This window comes from Protopterus annectens, chromosome 5.part0, assembly GCF_019279795.1.
Source record: "Protopterus annectens isolate FY-2018-M chromosome 5.part0, PAN1.0, whole genome shotgun sequence".
NCBI lineage: Eukaryota > Metazoa > Chordata > Ceratodontiformes > Protopteridae > Protopterus > Protopterus annectens.
Window position 1 is genome coordinate 1,873,623,441 of NC_056735.1, and position 22,927 is coordinate 1,873,646,367.

The 22,927-nt window shown below is 36.8% G+C and overlaps 1 protein-coding gene across 1 annotated transcript in view; it reads right to left on the minus strand.

Moving 5' to 3' along the window:
* The window catches only part of VWA8 (von Willebrand factor A domain containing 8), a 3,458,065-nt gene that overhangs the window by 2,463,885 nt on the left and 971,253 nt on the right, over nucleotides 1-22,927 (minus strand). Inside the window, exons 11-12 of the mRNA XM_044071701.1 lie at nucleotides 14,251-14,385; nucleotides 14,091-14,168 (exon numbers count right to left, since the gene is read on the minus strand). Of these exons, the coding sequence (XP_043927636.1) occupies nucleotides 14,091-14,168; nucleotides 14,251-14,385 (213 nt within the window). The remainder of the gene's footprint in view (nucleotides 1-14,090; nucleotides 14,169-14,250; nucleotides 14,386-22,927) is intronic.

The following is a 22,927-nucleotide window of genomic DNA, read 5'->3' on the forward strand; positions in this document are numbered from 1 at the left end:
TTTCATATGTTTTGTTACAGTTTACTACAGCTCAGATAACACCCACCACAGTTTAGTACTGCATAAACTTCCACCACCTGTCATTATTTACCATATGCTGCACAAATCTTTGCTTTTATTTCTTAATATATAGGACTAATGGTGACAAACTTTTCAGCAGTTTCTTCTAAAAGTGCACTTTGGAAGGAATAGAGATTTCTTCCTAAAGCATTAGCAGACAGTATTTTTTTCACTTGCACAATACACATGACAATTCACAAATGCAAGACATGTTTGACTCGAATAAAAGTAAACGTTTCCATTACTGCAAAACACAGCAGTCTGAATTTGTTCAGCAGCCTAAGATTTTATTCTGTACACTGAGTTACTAGCTTTACACTCATCTTTTTTCACTGCAAAAGTCCCTAGTCATGTCTCTCCATTACACACTTAATTTACAGGGTACAAACGTCCCCAGCAAAACTTCATAAAACAACCAAAATGTGGAAACACTACTGGGCGTACTTCTCTGCAATACCTTTTAGAATTAATTCACAAATGCTACAGTAGTGGACCAGTCACAAATACCATATAATTACTGTTAGTGGCACGTACATCAGACTGCAGTTAAAGCATGCAGGGAAATCAGCATTTTCTAGTGAACGTCACTTAAGAACTTCCTAATTTGTCACTATCAAATAAATAAATAAAAAATACACTTAATCATCTGACTTATTTTCTCAGAAAAATTACTATTTTTTCTCACCACACCACTGAACACAGAACTCATACTGCCAGAAAGTCTTTCCATTACTCTCTGCATTTGCTTCCTTTTTAGCATACTACTTTTCCAAATTGCATTTACTAGGAGATTCTTATATTTCACAGATACTCCAAGGTCACGGAGTCTTATGACCATTTATACCTTGCCAGTACCTCCATCAGGCTGTACTTTCTTTTAACCAGGAGGATCATACCATTCTACCCCAGAGTAAATTTGTAAATACCCATCCAGTCATCTATGCTATGATTAAAGGAAGATAGTAAGTTGCACCGCTTACTGTGGTGGTGGTGCTGCGGTAGCGTTGTCGCCTCACAGTTAGACGTTGCACGTTCAATTCTCAGTTAGAGCGTCTTCTGTGTGTCGACATGCGTGAATGGGCGTTCCTTCATTGAAGGTTGAGCGTTAGGCCAGGCAAGCCAGCACGTAAAAATCTACTGCCAATCATTAGCAGACCGGAGTTCCGCTGTGGTGACCCCTAACTGGGAAAAGCCAAAAGAAGACCGACAGAAGACTGAGTAAGTTGCACTGCTTAAAATGCAGGGGAAGTTTTCCAGAGGTTTGGGAGGCACTGTCTGGGTTATAACCATGTCCCTCAACCAAGTTTCATCTATTGGTGAAGATTTAGATCCTTGGCTCTAGTACTGGTGAAGCTACTAAATTGCAGAGATACAAGAGGTCTAGTACAGCCATGTCTCTAATGGCATGGAAGTGAGACAGAGATTTTCCCTCAAAAATCTGTAAGACACTAAATAAAGGGATAGAGCTTCTAGACTCTTTTAATAGCTCAGGGACTTTAGGCCTATGATCTTTTTGGTTAGGAATCTTTGAGGACTTTATGACTAATATGTTTAGTAAGATACATCCTGAAGGAGGGCACTGTACATAACAATTATTGGTCCGATCAATGATGTGTAAAAGGAGTATTACATCTTTAGACATTGAAGATGTTTCTTTTACAATTAGCTGTGCTAAATAAAAAGATATCCTAACAACCAATGTCACATAATGGTCAAGAAACAAAATTATCAACCCAAGTTCCCAGGTCCCTGATTACATTTTCGATTCTCGGCTGGAGCGCCTTCTGTGTGAAGTCTGCATGTCCTCCCTGCGGTCGAGTGGCATTTGAAAGACATGCGTGAATGGGCGTGCCTTCGTTGAAGGTTGGGCGTCGGGCTGGCACCTCGGCACCGTAAAAATCTACTGCCAATCATTAGCGGACTGGAGTTCCGCTGTGGCGTCCCCTATCCAGGAAAAGCCGAAAGAAGAACAAAAGTGGCATGTTGTCTATATTCATCATTTAGTTTAAGCCCATTTTTAATATTTCAAAGGTGTGGGAGTTCATGTTTGAGGGTTTGGGTGTCAGAGGGCGACTTAATTATAATTCCTAGTTTGCAGTAGGCTGCAGATTTTGTTAGCCAGAGGTCTTGGCTCTCTGCTTGAAGATCTGAGAAATAAAGGTCAAAAATGAGACCTGGGGTACAACACTGGTCACTTTCTACATCCTGATGAGGTGTCTGGAACGTGCACTGTGTAGGTTCAATATTTAAACTAGTGTACTATCCATCTTACCAAATACTGGGTCAGATTTTAATACATTTAGCTTCTGTATGATGCCAGCATGGGTGAATCACACTGACGTCAAGATACATGAAATGTACCACCATAGCCAGAATCAGTCGACAAGCCAAGTTGTTGGGGATCAAGTCCAACATGATTTTTGATATTGTAGTTTGTGTGGTCAGTTATAAGAAGTTCCATGGCTTTGCAGAAGTGGCTTTTCTAAAATCACAGCCAATTCGACGCTGTAATGCTTTAAAGTTCACTGACTTCAGTTTTACATTCAGAATGCAGTTTGGAAACACACTTTGTATATCAGTTACCTATTAACGTCTTTGTAGTGTATGCAGCGCAGTGATTACGTTCAGATATTCAGAAAAAGACAAATCAGTTAAGCACTACAATGGCACAAGATCAGATCTTAACAAATGTTAAGTACCCCCTGCTAGGCACTAAAATCTGTCAGTACTGACCAGCAAATGACAGCAGCAGAATAAAATATTTGCTTCTGCCTGCTGTCTGTACAAATGATATGTCTCTGACTTCTTGTTATAAGAGAGTTGCTAGAATAACACAATGTGTGTTTGCCTACATTTTCTGAAGGATACAAAGTCTGAAACTTAAAAATGTCATTATTTTACTAACTCTATCCTCAGTATGTCTGAAAACCACAAACTTTATGAGGAACAGACGTAATATATGACACAAAAATCTGGATAGCCTGCAAAAATCTGGACAGTTGAGATGCGTGGAAAATGACGGTAAATGTAAGGGACTGTGTTAAACTGCCTTTCTGACAGCTCTCACTAAGTGCTTTACAGCTTAGAAAGCTGGCAAAACACTTTTTTCTTTTACTGTTTATTTTTTTTAACTAGCAGTACATAGAGCAGATAAAGCTTCATGTACTACAAAGAATTATGATCAGGTCATCGATCCTAACCTACTATTATATGTTTTCAACATGAATGCAAAGATTCACCTCAGGAGAAAATATCTTGGGATCTGTGACTCAAATACATATGTTGGTTAGGACCGGTGACCCACTGATAATCCTCTATTTTAAGCACGCTATTTTAGTTTTTAGTCAAATTGCAAATAATTCAACACTTTAATGATTGTAGCTCAACAATTTCAGTTGTGCATTTAAAATGCAGTTTAAAAATGCAACACAATTTTGTGATACTTGAGAACTGCCTCAGTAATGTCTTTCCTGAGTATGTGCTTCAAACTGAAAGAATATATTTTTCATAACAGCTTAGTACAGTCACAGTGCATATCACGAGAAGCAATTTTTCAGTTGTTTCATATTACTCTGCAAAAACACTTAACAGTAACTGCAATTCTGCAGCGGTCTGACATGTCACACACTTCTTTTTAAACTTGATTTAACACATAATTTCACCACTCTTTATCAATGCTTGTTTGCACGGGTCTACTTTAGGATCTCAAAAGTTTAATAGCTCGAATGCATATGGATCGAACCATACGCATCGAACTATTAAACAATCGAATTCCAAAAAAAAATAAATAAACAAAAAAAAAATTCAAAGTAGTGTAGGCAGGGGGACAAGCCCCCCTGCATCCCCACACCCCCCGCTACTTAAATATATCAACTCCAAGATCGCACTACATTGAAGTAAATGGAAATCTCCACCTACAGAGATTTCTGTTTACATTTTCGATGTTTTGCGCTTTCGGTGTACTCGTGTCAAGAATATCGTATTCGATATTCTCGGACTTTGAGCAAATAAAGTAGACCCAGTTTGCACTACTATTAGATTCTGTCTGCATAGTATTCATAGGTGCATAGAGAACTACTAGGCTAACTGCCCTCGTAAGGCCATATTAATCCCAGCCAATTTCTCTTCAAAGGTGAAAATCAAATGCTGTACCTTGTGTCTGTGAAAACAACTTAACCATTACGCCAACCAATTAAGCATTCATTTAAACAATGCACTATGAATTTCACCCTTATTAGAGTTACAGTAATCCATCATAAATCAGTCTGTCAAAAAAGAAAAAAAAATAATTCCACATGAAGCACACACTCAAGTCTCTATTTTACAGGAGGGGAAACCAACCCACAATGGTTCTGCTCTAGCAGACAGCAATGTAAAGATCCAAATACATTGCACTTATAGTTATAGTTTATAGTTAGACCAAACCTTGCCTGCAAAATATAAAGTTTCATATTAACAAACATTCTGGAGATTCTCTGTGTAGTTTCAATGTAAGTTACTTAAAATGACTTTGTGCAGTACAGGCTTACAGTGCCATCAAACCATTTCAACCACATTATATAGGCACTCACAACCAAGTCCAGGTAAATGACTCAAAATATAGCTCAGCTAAACAACTCATAGTTCGACTTTTCTCCCACTAGAGGCCAGTCTCTATGGTAATCAGACTTTTGTGCACTACAGGTCGCTGCCTGCTGATCTCTCCACATAACTCACAGTCCAGTTCCTCTCCTGCTTAAAAGGCTAACATCTCTGACTCTCATGTTCTACAGACCCTTGATGTGGGTACCTCTCTACAGTACTTCTCTTTTTCTGCCAAAGAGGATCAAATCTCTACTTCTCTAGCTGCTCCTGTGGTGTAGCGGGATAAAACCCGACTATAGCCCAAGTGACATGGATTCACTTAGCGGCTGAAGTGAGCAGGGAGGAATGGGTGCACCCGCATAGGTGGGATGCCACTCCCTATGAAGAGACTGGATCCAAAAAAGGGAGTTTTCCACAGATGTAGTCAACAAGCATGGTGGGTGGGTATAAGGGAGTCGGTAAGGCATATAACCCCCCCCCGCAAATGAAAAGAAAGAGAGTCAAGTCTGCAGAATGCCTCAAGGATCCACAACTAGCTACAGCAATACCAGTGTGTGCTGGGGGGAGGTAGGAGGATGAATGACTGACCCAGCATGGATGCGGAGTACTGGGGTCCAAAGCCAGTATTACAATTCTTATAGCTTCTCTTTTCCATTAACTTTTAAATCAGTCCAACATGAAGCTGTGTGGGTGTTGCAGTATGTGCAGATATATGGAGATAGGTGAAACCTTTTGTATCAATAAGAGAAAATACAAATTGAAAGGTAAATTTCATTGCAATTCTAAATTTGTAGTCTACCTAGCTAAGTGCCAACTATGCCCAGCATTTTATGTTGGAAAAACTGAACCGTAGACTACGTGAAAGAGTCTACGAACACACCTATGCCATAAGTAGACAAAAATTTGAAAGCTCCTTGGCAATGCACATTATGACCCATGAGAGTCATATCTTTAAGTTTAAAGTAATAGAACAAGTCCACACTAATAGTAGGGGTGGACCTATGAATTGGCTACTCGAAGAGCACGAACTAGCCTGGTAGAGTAGACTTAACGCCTTTTTACCACCAGGCTTGAATGAGTCGTGTAACATTGCTTGCCTTCTTAAACTTAAAAGCTTAGCCAGGTAGAGTCTATTTATTTTATTTTATTATCGGGTGGGGGTTTTACAAATTTTTAGTGTATACGAAAATTATTCCTTTATAAAAACCCCATATGTAAGCTACCACCTGATTTTACCATTGATTTTGGAGTAACTTTGTAAAATTGGGTTCGTTTTTATTTACAATTAAGTTACGGGTTTTCTAGCTCGACTACCATTTGCCTTATGGTTACATTGGGACCCTTGTTCAAGCATAAGATCAGTAAACAAGATCATTTTAAATAGACACCGTCCGTCTGGGTCAATTAGTTCACTGTGAAGCAGAGCACTTTGTAGCAGAACTGATTATTAGTACAAACTTGAATATCTTCGAGGTGTGTTAGCTAATTACTTTTAGTAATGTTACAACAGTGTTTAAATATAGATTCGAGTTTTACTACCCTCGAATAAGCTAAACCAGAAGTTTTAATATGTGATGAGAGAAGTATCTTATTAGAACGTTGAAGTTTGACAAGACAGATGTTTGTCTTGCACTTGACCGCATGTGTTTAATGTTTTAATATTAATGAGATGCCATGCAATAGTGTAGCTGTTTTTAAACCACATGATTTTACTCTTGGATTTAAAGGTTTTTTTGTCTTGTTTTTTGTAATCTGAAGAAGTTGCTGTATAAGCGGCAACAAAAAGCGCTTAATTAAACAGTTCAAACTACAGTGTTTGTGACTTTTTCGGGCTTGTTGGGATTTTTTAGTTTTTTAGTTTGTGTCATTTTACAAGTTTGTTTTCTGTAGGCATATAACCTCCCCCCCGCAAATGAAAACACAGAGTCAAGTCGGCAGAATGCCTCAAGGATCCACAACTAGCTACAGCAATACCAGTGTGTGCTGGGGGGAGGTAAGAGGATGAATGACTGACCCAGCATGGATGCGGAGTACTGGGGTCCAAAGCCAGTATTACAATTCTTATAGCTTCTCTTTTCCATTAACTTTTAAATCACTCCAACATGAAGCTAACAAAAGGATTATTTAAACAAGATTATTGTTCTCCAGTTCACAAACCAAAATCAACCGTTAGAGTCCAGTCATCACTTACTTATCAGTTTAAATGGCCCCACTTCCTCTTCTTACCCTTGCTTTCTCTAGCTGTTCTTTTCCTTGCATACCATTCCTTATACTGCAACCACCAAGCCCATCTTGCTGCTTTACTTTTTGTTCAGAGTTTTCTTCTAAACTTGACCTTTTGATTCCTTGCTTCTATATCTGGCATTGTGGGTGGGTTCTGGCTTTTCCATCGCAATAGAAAATTGCAATACGGGGGATATTAATGACTTAAAGGAGGCCTGTAAAGGGATATGTGGACATGAAGAACTAAGATATCTAGGTATTCAGCTGTCAAGGTCTCTGGAAGAAGCCAAACAAATATTGCACAGCAAAACCCTGGATAACATAAGGAAGGCATTGGAAAGTCAGAGCGCATTAGGCCTTGATTATGACCAAAAACACAGATTGTTAACTGGCACATGCTCCCTTATTTACTATTCACTGACCAGGCCTTTTGGTCCCCAAAAGAAAAGGAAAATATTAGTAAAATTAACAAAGGACTTTTTGGGGGTGCCAAACCTAGACTGGCCTGAGAGAAGGTTTGATTACCAAAGGAGCTGGGAAGCTTATCTATCTTCAGTATCGCTTTATACTTTATACATGTCTAAGCCAAAGGAAGATTTTCTGAGGCCAAGGAACCTAGTACGGGAATCTGGTCAACTTTCAGGGTGTAAGGTAAAAAAGGACATGCACATTTGTCAACCCCATTGTGTAGAGTCAGACAGATTATTAATTAATAAAACAATTATGCTTTTAAAATACTGAAGGATTAAAAACATACCACGTTAAAAAATAGGAAACACAAAATGAGAAATTAAAAAAAAAATGGTGAAATTAAGCCTTAGAATGTGTGTGTGTGTGTGTGTGTGTGTGTGTGTGTATATATACATATATATATCTATATTTAAATCCTTGACTTCCAAGTTTCTGGTGTTCATCTCTTAAGTGAATTTCTTTTAAGGCAACCAATAGTATCCCCTCCCTTTTAACCAGGCTAGTTAGCCCATTAACATTCCAGTTAATTACTTGCCACCTAATCATGGATGAATTTTAATTTTTTGCATTGTTTCCTAGAAAAGTTTATCCTAACCCTTATCAATTCCCATAGTGACCAATGCATTCTTTGGTAGCCACTACTCCCTATCTCAAAACAAAGATATACTTCTAAGATATCTTTGTGACTGGATTATTTGCTTATAAACAAAACATTTGACCAAATACATTTGCAAAAACAAAAAAAATTCAACATATTTTTTCAACACTATATACATTAATATGATACATGCTTTCAAGGTGTTAGAATTATTTTCCCATTGTAGGCTCTTGGGAATAATTTTTTTACCACCAAATGTTCACTGTAAGCCATAATTACTTTGTCACAGTACTGTTAAATACTTTTTCCCTAACAATGCTCCCCCACCCAAGACTGCAGTCTTAGGTTATTCACTAAACCCTGATTGGTTTATTCAAGATTAACGGTCTCTCATCTGCGAACGTCTATAATATAATGCTCATTCATTCGTACTATGTTCAAGTCTCTCGACTTATAATTCCCGATAGTTCCAATCATCACTGTTACTGAAATAACACCCTTTCCCCTTCACAAGACAAATGTATGTCCTTACATTATGGTGGCTGACAAGCTTACTGCCATTCATAGCCATCCCGTTACCAGTGTTACTTGCTATCTGATCTGTGTGTACTTATGCCCCTTCATCTTGCCTTCGTTCCTTCTTGTGTTTTTCCAGCTGCTGTGATATCTCTGCCCTCTCTTTCAGAATTCCGGCTCTTTTAAACATCTGAAATAATCTGCTTTGTGGCCTTTCTCTTACTGTTGATGATGCCACCCTGGAAGAGTCATTGTTGTTCAAATCAGTATTCTCCTCTACTGCCCCTTCTAACACATCTTGAGTGCCGAAACTCCTGTATCCAATGTAGAGTTATCCACTATTCTGGGATCTCTTGGAAAGAACATTTTACATACCACTAGGTATAACAACTTTGTGCAGATTACTTATGCCTGACAAACTGCATTACCGGGTAAAATGCTGCTGTTCTCTTCTTGTTAGAAGTGGAATAATCCTGACCTATAAACATACTGCTTGATTTGTATTGCCAGTAAGCCCCTGGCTTCCATAATAGTGACAAAAGGACAATTATTTGCCAGGGTATGCACTTATTTTCAGGGTTTCATGGTGTTCTATGTGCCCTCTTGATGCTAACCTTATCCTCTGATATTTTGGTCCATTTACATAACAGGGTTTTGATCCATTATTCATTTTCATCAAACACCCATTAAGGTACACCAGTGATATGGATATTCTTTTGTCTGGCCCTGTCTTGCTGATCCCCGAGCAGTGATCATGTTAACTCCAGTTGCACCTCTAATGCTTCCATGCACAGCCTTAGTTGTTCAGTGTCTTAGATTGCATCTGCATGGTTGTTCAACACTGACTCCATTTCTTGAGTTTTTTGTTTGGTATTCTCCATGAAATGAATAAGTGAAATATTCATACTTTTAATTGCATTTGTACATCCTTCAGCATAACTTCATTTTTGCTGATCCTTCTGTCCAGTTTTCAGGCCTCTCTGTCATCCTTGCAGTATCCATCGCCCACCCTGTGACTTATTGGCCGGATTGCTCATAGTAATCCTTTTCTTTCTTTTTTGTTCATCACATATACCAAATCATCTTATTTTTCTGTTACGCTTATAAGACTTGCTATGGAAGTATGTTATTGGCTTTCACTTCTCTATAACTGATTAGTTTCTTCGAATTTCACTTTTACATCTCAGGATCACCGGGGGAAGCTGTTGATTGCTAGAAAGCCATTATCAGAAGTCCTATTGATACATACTTTTTTCAAGAAGATAATCTCATATCCAAGAGATACTGGTGGCCTTGTATATGAATTATTAACCATTTCATTGGATCCTAAATGTTACTGGTTCCCCTGTATGCTGTGCCTCTATCAATCATATTAGACATTTTCATTTTTTAGGTGATTATCCTTAAATCTTATGTTTGATGGCTCTTACAACTGCAGCAGTATGCCAATCTGATGATGAGATTTTTACAAGAATTAAATTTTTACTCTCACAGATTTTTTTTTCATAAAGTACTACGTTATTATTGCTACACTGGCGATATGAAGTTAATATACAGAGGAAGACTCTTTTTTTTTTTTTTTTTTTTTTTTTAAGCTCTTAAATTATTTCACCATTTTGATAAAATCTATACTAAACTGTATACAAAAGAAACTAAAACAAGTACTTTTTTATATATAAAACCAGCTACCACCATGAGCATATTTCTGTCTTAGTCCTTTTTGTGAGTTTATGAGGGTATATGTAGTAAGTAGTTAATTACCTGGTTTTATAGTTGTGGCCAGATCTATGATGATGTTGTTTTTACCCAGAGGTTATATTAAACATGGCTCTCAACTGTCCAGATTTTCGCCTAATATTTTTAGTCAGTTCCTCATAAAATTTGTGTTTTTTTGGCAAATCACCAAAGACTAAATTCACTAAATCATGATGTACATTTGAGTTTCAGACTTCATTTCCTTCTGAAAAGCATGCTAACACAAATCCTGTTATTCCAAAAACTTTATCAAAGTATAAGAGCAATATTTAAAATCGGTCCCTATTTTTGGGACTTGTTAACCCATTATTTTACACTTTCTCCAGATTTTTTGAGCTAAGAAGTTGAGAGGTATGATATTAAAGAAGTGGTGGTAGGAGCTTATTTTCAGTCCTGTTAGTAGCAAAAAAGGCAAATTACCAAAAGAAGTATAATACACTACATGGTAAAGAAAAGGATTATTAATAAAAGCAAAATATTTATTTTTATGTACAGTGGCTATAAAAAGTGTACATACACCTGTTAAAATGCCCGGGTTTTGTGATATAAAAAAATGAGACCACAATAAATCATTTCAAAACTATTCCCACTTTTACTTTGACCTATAACCTGTACAATTCAATTGAACAACAAACAAATCTATTAGGGGAAAATATAAAAAATAAAAAATGTACAATAAGCTGGTTGCATAACTGTGTACACCCTTAAACTAATACTTTGTTGAAGCACCTTTTGCTTTAATTACAGCATTCAGTCTTCTTGGGTACACACCTGCCATCAATTAAAGAGACTCTGATTAACCCCAAATAAAGTTCAGCTATCCTAGTAGGACTTTCCTGACATTTGCTCAGTTGCCTGCTACATCATGATTCGCAGAGAGCTTGCAAGGGGATCTCATTGTTGAAAGGTATCACTCTGGAGAAGGGTACAAAAAAATTCTACAGCATTGGATCTATCATGGAACACAGTGAAGACAGTCATCAAAAAGTGGAGAAAATATGGGACTACAGTGACACTGCAAAGAACAGGACGTCCCTCCAAAAGTGATGAAAAGGCAAGGCGAAAACTGATCAGGAAAGCTGCAAAGAGACCTATAGCAACACTGAAGGAGCTGCAGGAATTTACTGGTTGTGTACTGCATGTGACCACAATCTCCCGTATTCTCCATATGTCCGGCCTATGGGCTAGGGTTGCAAGACAGAAACCTTTTCTTGCACAGAAAAACATCCAGGCCCAGCTAAAATTTGCAAAACAATACATAAAGTCTCCCAAAAGCATGTGGTAAAATGTGTTATGGTCTGATGAGACCAAGGTTGAACTTTTTGGACACAATTCTAAAAGGTACGTTTGGCAGTAAAACAACACTTCACATCACCAAAAGAACACCATCCCCACGGTGAAGCATAGTGGTAAGCAGCATCATGCTTTGGGGTTGCTTTTCTTCAGCTTGAACTGGGGCTTTAGTCAAGGTGGAGGGAATTATGAACAGTTCCAAATACCAGTCACTTTTGGCCCAAAACCTTCAGGTGTCTGCTAGAATGCTGAAGATGAAGAGGAATTTCACCTTTCAACACGAGAATGACCCCAAGCATACATCCAAATCAACAAAAGAATGGCTTCACCAGAAGAAAATTAAAGTTTTGGAATGGCCCAGCCAGAGTCTAGACCTTAATCCAGTAGAAAATCTGTGGGGTGACCTGAAGAGGGCTGGGCACAAGAGATACCCTCGCAATCTGACAGATTTGGAGTGCTTTTGCAAGGAAGAGTGAGCAAATACTGCCAAGTCAAGATGTGCCATGCTGATAGACTCCTACTCAAGAAGACTGAATGCTGCAATTAAATCAAAAGGGGCTTCAACAAAGTATTAGTTTAAGGGTGTGCACACTTATGCAACCAGCTTATTGTACATTCTTTATGTTTTATATTTTTCCCCTAACAGATTTGTTTGTCAACTGAATTGTACAGGTTACAGCTCACATTAAAGGTGCAAAACGTTTTGAAATGATTTATTGTGATCTCATTTTTTTATATCACAAAAACCTGGCATTTTAACAGGGGTGTGCACACTTTTTATATCCACTGTAGATTTAATATGTTAACTTCAGTTACATCTACTGAAGTTAAGGACCACTGGAAATGACACGATAGCTTATTTTATCATAACAGATCCAGTTTATCTATTTCACTTAAGAAAGGTGGGAGTATTAAAGACTTGGTGGTACAAAGTTATTTTAAACATTCTGTTGAAAATATTCATATTCATATTTTGTTACCCTATAGTAAACGCAATGTGTGTATATTTAGATTTAATAAAGCTAATGTTGTTAATAGCATTTGATACAGACAGATCTATTCCTGCAACAGCAATACAGTTATATAAGTTACAATACAGCAATGGAGCAAATTATATACTGGTAAAACATAAAGTACAAGACTAGCTTACAGGAGGATACAGCTGGTACAGAGAACAAGAGATATGAGAATGTTATATCTAAACATTTACACAAGGAACTTGATGGTGATTTGAGGGTAATTATGACCTGTGCTTTCGAACATGCAATTTTAAAAGATAGGGAAAGTACTGATATAGATAATGTGGTTAAGGAAGGAAACAGAAATAATTCTTAAAGTTTGCACTTTATATCCACAGTGACTGAAAAGTATTAGTTGGAAAGCATTCATGAGTAAGGTTTTATTTGTGTGATGACTCTTATGTGTAACTGTTTTATTTATATTATCTAATGAGGCTTTAGGGTTATTTAAATTGGTAGAATTTAACAGATAATAAAAGTATTATTTTCTTTTATTTTGTGGTTAAGTTTGTATAAATAACTCTATTTTCATTGTGAATATACATTAGCACCAAAGTTCTATTACGTTATTCTGCCTCTGGTAGCCCTCCCTTAATTTCTAGTTTTCATGATCCTTCCCCTAGCAAAGCTTTTTGGCTGGCCCATATACAGGACCTTCTCTATCAATGCTAGGCACAGGAAAAAGATGCATGCTCAAATTTCTTTTGCTGATACCGGTGAATTATGAGGCTGAAAAGCAGTCAGTTTCAATAGTCACTAACTGTGATCTGATCTTAGGCATTACAGCAACATTTGTGATAATCTTAATTCATTGCAGGCTTTACTAAACTATGTGGAACTGGGGAGAATTCCTACAATGCAAGCCAGACAGGGATCGAAACTGTGTGAATGGTTAGATTAAAATAGGGATGACTGAGTCATACATATGCCATAGTTCCAACACATGGATAACATGAGCAGGCCAAATGCAGCACATGCATGTGAGAATAGCAGCTTGAAATTTATAAGACAAGGCAAGCACGATGCAGCAGAATGATGCACCCTCATCACTCCACTCACAGCAAATAGCTCCTCAATAATAAATACATACACGAGTAAAAAAAAAAGTGATGATGCATTTTCAGACTTCCCTCTAATGTAAAGAGTTCTGGGTATCTCTGTATTGTAGTCAAATTAAATTCAGAAATGTTCAAAATACAAAATAAACTAACATGCAAAGAATAACAGAGTTTACATTAATTCTTCATGTGTTTTGTTTGACTTGTGGAAAACAGGATTGACAGTATCTAAGTCTCTAACACTGATCTAATTCAATACAAGGTTTGAAAATTTCTCAGGAATATCACAAGAAGTGAATTTTTCATGAATCCTAAGACTTCATTTACTTACTGCAACCAAAAACAGTCACACAATAAAGTACAAGACATGCCCTGAGGTATGTCTCCTGAAAGTATATATAAAAAATAATAGGATGATCTCTCCTCAGATTTTGGTTTAATCTAATTATTACTCCTGTAAACAGATTCACAATTTAAACTACATAACTATAACAAACAGACCATGAAATTTACCTGGTACAGCATAATAGGTTCTATATTGTATCCTAATATGTTGGCAAATTCCTTGGTAATGACAGTTTTTCCACAGCCCTGCAAATGTAAAAATGACAGTGTTAAAACTGATATTTATTTCTTGAAGAGGTAAGACATATGTCACAATGTATTTTCTTACTTTTGCACCTATTAGGCACAAATCCATAACCATGTGAGACTGCATCATTTGTGCCAAAAGTTGTTCATGACTTGGCGTCCTGATAAAATTTGGAGAATCAGAATGAAGGCGTACAGGATTTGTGCCAGCTGGAACCTAAAAACAAAAACAACAAAAAATACTTCAACAACCTCTGGAAACAACATTATTTTCCCCGATATAACCACTTTTCATATATCCTTTCCTTAATGAAGTGTTATATGCCTCAGCAAAAGCTTTATTTATCAATTTAAGACTTCTTCACTGCATGGCACAGAAACTTGTACCATAACAATTAATCAAAGTGCAAAATATACAGTTGATTTGACCAAGTGAAACTAGCTGAAAGGAACATTTCAATGAAAAGAGAAAATAATACCTTTTCACTCCAGGGTTTGGTAACACCCTAGAATTAATTTACCTGAAAGGGTGGGAGCCCTGTTAAACATATGGTAAATTCACTTCTGGCCCCCCTTATGACCTATCAAAAGTAATTTGTGCCTTGTAATTCAGCAAATTACACCAATGTTACAAAAACTACTCTGAGCAGACACAAAATACAGGACAGCTGAGCAGTCAACTGTAATTTTCTCTGATAAAATCTACTTCAAAATAGAACTACAGCACTGACTGGGTAGAAAAGACTCTTTACGTCCTCCCCCCATGCAGGGAGCTGTGCATTTCCACTTCCTGGAGGCAGAACACTGCAGCAGTCAGCACAGTATCCAAGCAGGTATTGGTTCTTCAGTTTAGTTCCAGGGTATGCACATACTGTAAGAAATGTGTGTGTGTGTGTGTGTGTGTATATATATATATATATATATATATATATACACACACACACACACACACACATATATATATATATATACACATACACACACACACACACACACACACACACACACACACACACACACGTGTCTCCATGTCAGTATGAAAACAATGCTGAATTATCTCATATCTTCTTTTCTTAAAATGAAAAATGCCCTGGTTTGTCATTCATAATACTATTTTTGTCTTGAATTAATGTTATTAAAATCTAGTACCAGGTTTCTATTCTCAGAAGTGAACAGTGAAGCACAGCTAGGAATTCTACTCTTTAAATTATGACATATTAACTTCTGAGCAAGTGACAGACCAGCACCTTGCAACAGAGTATTTCTACATGCCAATAACACACTAACACACACTGCTACTGCTCTGCAACTTCATCATCACATACTGCACAATCTGCATTTTTTTTCAGTGCTACACTTAGACTTTGCATAACTGGGACTTGGCATGATGTGCTGGACCTCCCACTTTTCTAAATAATTCTTGAACTCAGTAATACCATACTGTGGACAACTCTCATGTATGACAGACAGTTGTCAAACATGACAATTGGAATCCTATGTTTCACCAATACAGCTTTCACTGCACCAATAACACACACTGATTTGCAGTATTTGTTATCATCATCAAACACTTTATAGTAATCCACACATATTAAACAGAAATTGTCTTGAAAGTAGAAAACTGCATCAGTCTTAATTCCATGGCTTTCTTAGAATTAAGATATCAAGATGGCTTCTCAATGACTGCTACTGTGATATACATGCATGGTCAAACAAAACAATTCATGCATTTTCTTTAAAGATTTTAGAGCATTTTGTTGGTCACTATTCTTAAACAAGAGTAGAGTGGTCTGTCAAGTGTATATTTTTTAAAATGATTTGAAACTTTCAGTTAAACTGTTTTGAACAACAAACCCTTTATGCAGCTAGGTTGTGCTTTAAATCAAGAGTTAAGACTACATTTCTTTCCAAAGACCAGGTCACTGCCTTAACCAGCCTCATGGCAACTTTTTCATCATTTTTGTCTCTGTATCTTCCTCAGTGGATCTCTGAAATGCTTACATTTTTTCCGTTGGCTAATGGTGGCATAACCCAGAAAACCTACAGTTTACCTTCAAGTAGATCCTTTTTATGTTTCTGTTAGTGTAAATGACTCAAAAAATTTGTATCTGACCTCAGGACTTGTAACTCACTCTCAAACCATATATATATATATATATATATATATATATATATACACACACACACACACACACACACACACACACACACACACACACACACACACATATGCAGACATAACAGCATTCTTTACAACTCTGTGGTGCCTTGTGCAACAACTTTCTGAAAATGCTCTGTAATGACTTAACAATTAGCTTCTCTTCTTGAAACATTATTCTACCAGTCATCAGTTTGTACTGGTACTAGCCATATAACATCCAAATTCATTGTAAGTGCTCTGGTGACAAAATGGGGAATTTTAAACTTTTCCTGCTCCTCACTTCAAAGCCATGTCATATCATAATCCAGCAGTTTCTTCAATTGTGATCTTACATATTCAGAAAGAACTTTGAAAGACCCTGTAAAATGCGCTGGAACTTAAGTGTGTATTTATTCTCTAGTGGAAATAATTATCCAAATTTTCTCATTTTTTTTCATATTCTGGTCACAGGCTTTTTAAAGTTAAGTTATGACCCACATATCCCAAATATGGAATTCTGATTTGTACTTACAATTGTTCTGCCTGATGTTATACTCTCCCAGTCTATTCAGAAAATGGATCAATCTTCTGTCACTTTCTACTGTGACTGCAACTACAACCAGAATATCTTCAAGAATGTTAACACCACCATCAATCCCTTGAATCACCTGTGCAACAGCTTTCTGAAATGCTTCAGGTAAAGATGAAATAAATGGAAGTCTGTATTTTGTTCGATGCATATTAAATATATCTAAATTGAATGTTTTCTCACCCAGCTTAAGTAGTCAAGATCCTGAAGTAGCATCAGGTACAGATAAGTACATTGGATATGGCATGCCAGTAACAACGTTTAAAGTACAATTCGGATACTGTTCCCTCAGTATTTCTAGATTTATTTACATTTTGCTGATCTACGCATACATGACTCTCATCAAATTCTAGAACATTAACCATAATATCCACCAGCCAGTAGGCTCATTTTGATTCTTTAACACACCTGTGTGCTCCAGTCTCTGTGGCTCCCTTTCATTTTTACCTCACTGTGCTACTGGGATTTTCTGTACATGCACAACTGGTAATATGGCAGAACTTATCTTAATATGATGCTTTCCCGGCAAACAGCCCAGAAGAGCTTAAATAATCAAACGGGCAAAGCAAATACATTTTCAAATGCATATCACAAATTATTTTCACTAAATCAAGATTCTGGTAAGTCAAATGATCTAAAACTGGAGGAGCTGCTGTGTGTGAGTCTTACATTTCTGACTCTCATATTCACAAGTAAACTATGTAAAACCCAGAGACAACACTTGATCACCTAAATAGGTAGGCAATGTACACATGGAATGTTTCAGCTTACATTCTTTCAACCTCAACACACTGAATGATTGAGAAGACATCACATTACATACTGCACCAGTGCCCAGTTTAAACTTTTTTATTGTTTCAAATTCTTAGTTTGATATTCTGTACACCAGGAACCCTTTATGTGTGTAAAATGCCCCAAAACACACACTTTTTGTGGTTTTGTCACACCAAGTGCACTTTTAACTACAAATGCATTTCTTTCATTTTAGCAAAATGATTTCTCTTGCCACAGCTTTTAGTGAACAGACCCAGTACATCATATTTCCTTTTACTAAGCTTATAATGATATGTTATGCAGGACTTATCAGAAATGTACAAGCACACTCCTAATAGGTTGTCACTTTTTTGTCAGATTTCTTTTTGTTGTTTTCAGGTACTGTTTTATACATTCCTAACCCTTCTGTCAAGCCTTTTTATTTACGCTGAATTATTTTCACCCACTCTGCATAAATCAACTATTTTATGAAATGTTAAATCTGTCTCTTCTTTTGCCATTTCAAATGCCCTACACAGTTCTATATCATACTAATTAATCATGCAGATAACCAAACTCAGTCTTTGGTGATATGAATCATGCAATCTCCAAACTTACAATCTTTTGTTTGGTTCTCTGATTCAGTAAAACAAACACCTTCGTACCCTTGTGAAAGTCAATAGTAAATATATGGCTGATTATCTTCTCAGTCCACAGTAATCCTTAAAATTCTTTCTCTTCACAGTTATATATACTTCCATCCCCCTCTCTCCTTCTCAGAATTCAAACCTGGTATATAATTTAATCAGTTCTTTTTCTGCAAAATTCAGAAATGTGGCACACTGTACCTTGGCAGACTTATCAGATATTCTGTTTGCAGCCAGAACTAAACTGAGTTTCTGGCATCACCATTTCCAGTTTTCAAACTACATTATACAGGAAGACTTATTGAAGGCTGTAGCTTTACCATGTCAAAGATGAATAAAGAAGCTTGTCCTCCTTCAGTTCTGGGATCACTGGCTTCAATGGTAACACTGGCATCTGGGCTCTTGATTGCACTGCAAGGTCTTCAACTTTACTTTCAGACTGCACAGTGGCTCTGTGAAACCAGACTGCATGACTTTACATCTTGGCTTTTATTTACCATGTATCTGATTTTTTTTAACCCGATCAATGTACTGATCCTAAATATCTGATTTCAGTCTTTTCCATTTATCTATATATTTATCTGCTACCATGAAATATCAGAACACAATGCTCCCCACTGCAAATTCTCAGTCACACAACCACACAACATGGTTTTTAACATGCAACCAAATGAAACATCCCACAGTTATATATACACAAACTCCCATGATTGATTGCACAACAGTGGAGAAAGGAAAAATAATTTTTATTCCTAATACTATAACTAGTGATGGAATTATCAGCAAGTCTGTATGTCTGTCCATATACTTTTGAGGGAAAAAAAACTGAAGCAATGGTGAAAGGTTTCGGCACAATAAATACCAATAGTATTCTTAATATGGTGGCTATAGCAGCTGTGAACATTTATGCATTCTTCTTCAGGAAGATATTATGAATTCAAGTAATACAGAGCTTATAATACTACATATACTGTTCACTTAGCTACCTGTTGGTATTAGCCCTTTTATGTATGTAAAACCATCAGGAAATCAAGATCACTTAAGAAAATAAACAAGAGTATATTGTAGATACTGTAACTGTTGAATGTCATATTTTTATTACTTTAGACATGCATTCCTGCTATTTGAATACAAGTAAATTTGTGTATAATCTATGTGTGCATAATTGACATTATTATTAATGCTTTTCATTCATGTTCTTCTGTATGTCTCTTCTTCCAGAATGCATCTAAAATGGATTTATATGGATTAACACTAGACTCCAGCAAGCAAATACAGTACATAAGTAAGTAAATGAATAAGATCATTTAAAGGAGATTAAAAATCAGCTTACTATAACCAGCTCCACTGGCATACAGCAATAAAATCCTGACTACAGTCCAGGGGAGCCAAGTTCAATTAGCATCTCAGACATCTGCTGTGTCTACCCTCAGAGGGGAAGGGCAGTCTGGATCTGTCCAATGCCATATCCCTCGGAGAAGGAGGAATGGCGATGCACCCGATAACCAAGGGGTGGGTATTTAGCCATCAAGTGCTGGATGCAATAGCCCTCACCATGGGTACATGAGAGATGATCTAGCACAGTGAAGTTATAGTAGATCCAGTGTTGATGCAGGATGACTGCCCACTACCCAAGGATGGCGGCAGGACAATACTAAAAAACATATATTGCCAAGATGTCTGCAAGGACACAAGCCATTACTATAACTGTCTGTATAATGGTGTCTCCCAACCAGCACTTTCCTTCATTGGGAAATAGCCAGGAGAGTGTAATGAATGAGTATGTCAAACAGAAGGAGGCTTGATGGTCAGCAGACACAGTAGAAAAAGCATATATAAAAATAAATCAAGTTAGTATGAATGTATTGCATAAACATATTAGTATTAATGATACTAATCACAATGTGAAATGTCAGGGCATGTCTGATATTACAGAATGGATGTGTGATGACTATATCAATAACATTTTGTTATTAGTGCAAGAAACTAATTGTCAAACCATGTTGAATAATTATGCTCAACCTTGTTTAATTTAAAAGTTTGCTTTAATTCTCATTTTGAAAAAAAAAATCAGTTCAATGACAAATTATCTGTTATCATTGTTCTAGGATGACCTTTAATCACAGCACAGGAGTCTGAATAATCATAGTTATGATGTACTGAAGTCAAGACAACTGGACTGTGTTTCCATTATATTAAGCAGCAGGCATTTTACTACATCCAGATTAGTTAATGCTGAAAGGGCCATAATGAAGGTTTGCCACCTGTGTAGCACATCTTCATGTTTTTGATTGTTAATAAATTAATTAAAGAAGACTACAATACAATCACAGTTATATTATGCAAGAAAGGGGGCAGGTTTAAAGTACTGTGTTGGAGTGTTCTTAGCCATAATGTAACAGACATGACACTAGCATATGCAGTACATTAAAAGAATTGCATGAAGATGTACATTAACAAGATGATATAACCAAACAAACATTATATTATACAGAGAAGTTAACCATTCACAGATTTATACTGAATCATTCCAGACCAATAAACTCCTGTCTAATGTAAAAAAAAAAAATAAATATATATATATATATATATATATATATATATATATATATATATATATATATGGTTTCACTTCATATTGTTGAAAGCTCATTTCATCGAAATTCAAAACAGCGAGACCAAATCATCGAAAACTTATAACATCGAATCTCAAATCACTGAAAACTACAAAGCAAATAGAAATAACATCCCACAGAGATTTTACTAAGTTTATGCAGGGGGGGCAAGCCCCCTGCACCCCCATACCCCCCATACATTAAATATACCAACTCCAAGGTTGCACTACAGTGGGGGGAAAAGGTAATTTCCTAACCCCACTGTAGTGCAACCTTGCAGTTGGTATATTTAATTTTCTGGGGGGGGAGGGTGCAGGGGGGCTTGCCCCCCCTGCATAAACGTAGTAAACAGTGTCTGGGATGTTATTTCTAGTTTTCAATGATTTGAGATTCGATGTTATGAGTTTTCGTCGATTTGAGTTTTCGATGATTTGGTCTAGATGTTTTGAAATTCAATGAAATGGGCTTTTGACGATATGAAGTGAAACTATATATATATATATATATATATATATATATATATATATATATATATATATATATATAATGAAAAGTGTACACACCCCTGTTAAAATGCCAGGTTTCTGTGATATAAAAGAAACGAGACCACAATACATCATTTCAAAACTTTTCCCACCTTTAATGCAACCTATAACCTGTACAATTCAATTGAAAAACAAACAAATCTGCTAGGGGAAAAATATAAAAAAAGAAAAAAAAAGTAAAATAAGCTGGTTGCATAAGTGTGCACAACCTTAAGCTAATACTATGTTGAAGCACCTTTTGATTTAATTACAATATTCAGTCTTCTTGGGTAGGAGTCCATCGGCACTGCATATCTTGACTTGGCAATATTTGCCCACTCTTCCTTGGAAAATCACTCCAAATCTGTCAGATTGCGAGGGCATCTCTTGTGCACAGCCCTCTTCAGGTCACCCCACAGATTTTCTTTTGGATTTAGGTCTGGGCTCTGGCTGGGACATTCCAAAACTTTAATTTTCTTGTGGTGAAGCCATTCTTTTGTTGATTTGACTCTATGCTTGGGGTCACTGTCATGGTGAAAGGTGAAATTGCTCTTCATCTTCAACTCTAGCAGATGCCTGAAGGTTTTGGGGCAAAAGTGACTGGTATTTGGAACTGTTCATAATTCCCTCCACCTTGACTAAATCCCCAGTTCCAGTTGAAGACAAGCAACCCCAAAGCATGATATTGCCACCACCATGCTTCACAGTGGGGATGGTGTTCTTCTGATGATGCAAAGTGTTGTTTTTGCGCCAAATGTACCTTTTGGATATGTGGCCAAAAAGTTCAACCTTGGTCTCATCACACCATAAAACATTTTTCCGCATGCTTGTGGGAGACTTTATGTATTGTTTTGCAAATTTTAGCTGGGCCTGGATGTTTTTCTGTGTAAGAAAAGGCTTCCATCTTGCAACCCTACCCGATAGTCCAGACATATGGAGAATATGGGAGATTGTTGTCACATGTAGTACACAACCAGTACTTACTAGAAATTCCTGCAGCTCCTTTAGTATTGCTGTTGGTCTCTTGGCAGCCTCCCTGACCAGTTTTCATCTTGTCTTTTCATCAATTTTGGAGGGATGACCACTTGTTTGCAACATCACTGTAGTCTCATATTTTCTCCACTTTTTGATAACTGTCTTCACTGTGTTCCATGATAGATCCAATGCTGTGGAAATTTTTTTGTACCCTTTTCCTGACTGATACCTTTCACAAATGAGATCCCTTTGATGCTTTGCAAGCTCTCTATGAACCATGGCTTTTGCTGTAGCAGGCAACTGAGTAAATGTCAGGAAAATCCTACTAGGACAATTGAACTTTATTTGGGTTAATCAGAGTCTCTTTAATTGATGGCAGGTGTGTACCCAAGAAGACTGAAAGCTGTAATTAAATCAAAAGGTGCTTCAACAAAGTATTAGTTCAAGGGTGTGCACATTTATGCAACCAGCTTATTGTACGTTTATTTTTTATAGTTTCCCTTGACAGATTTATTT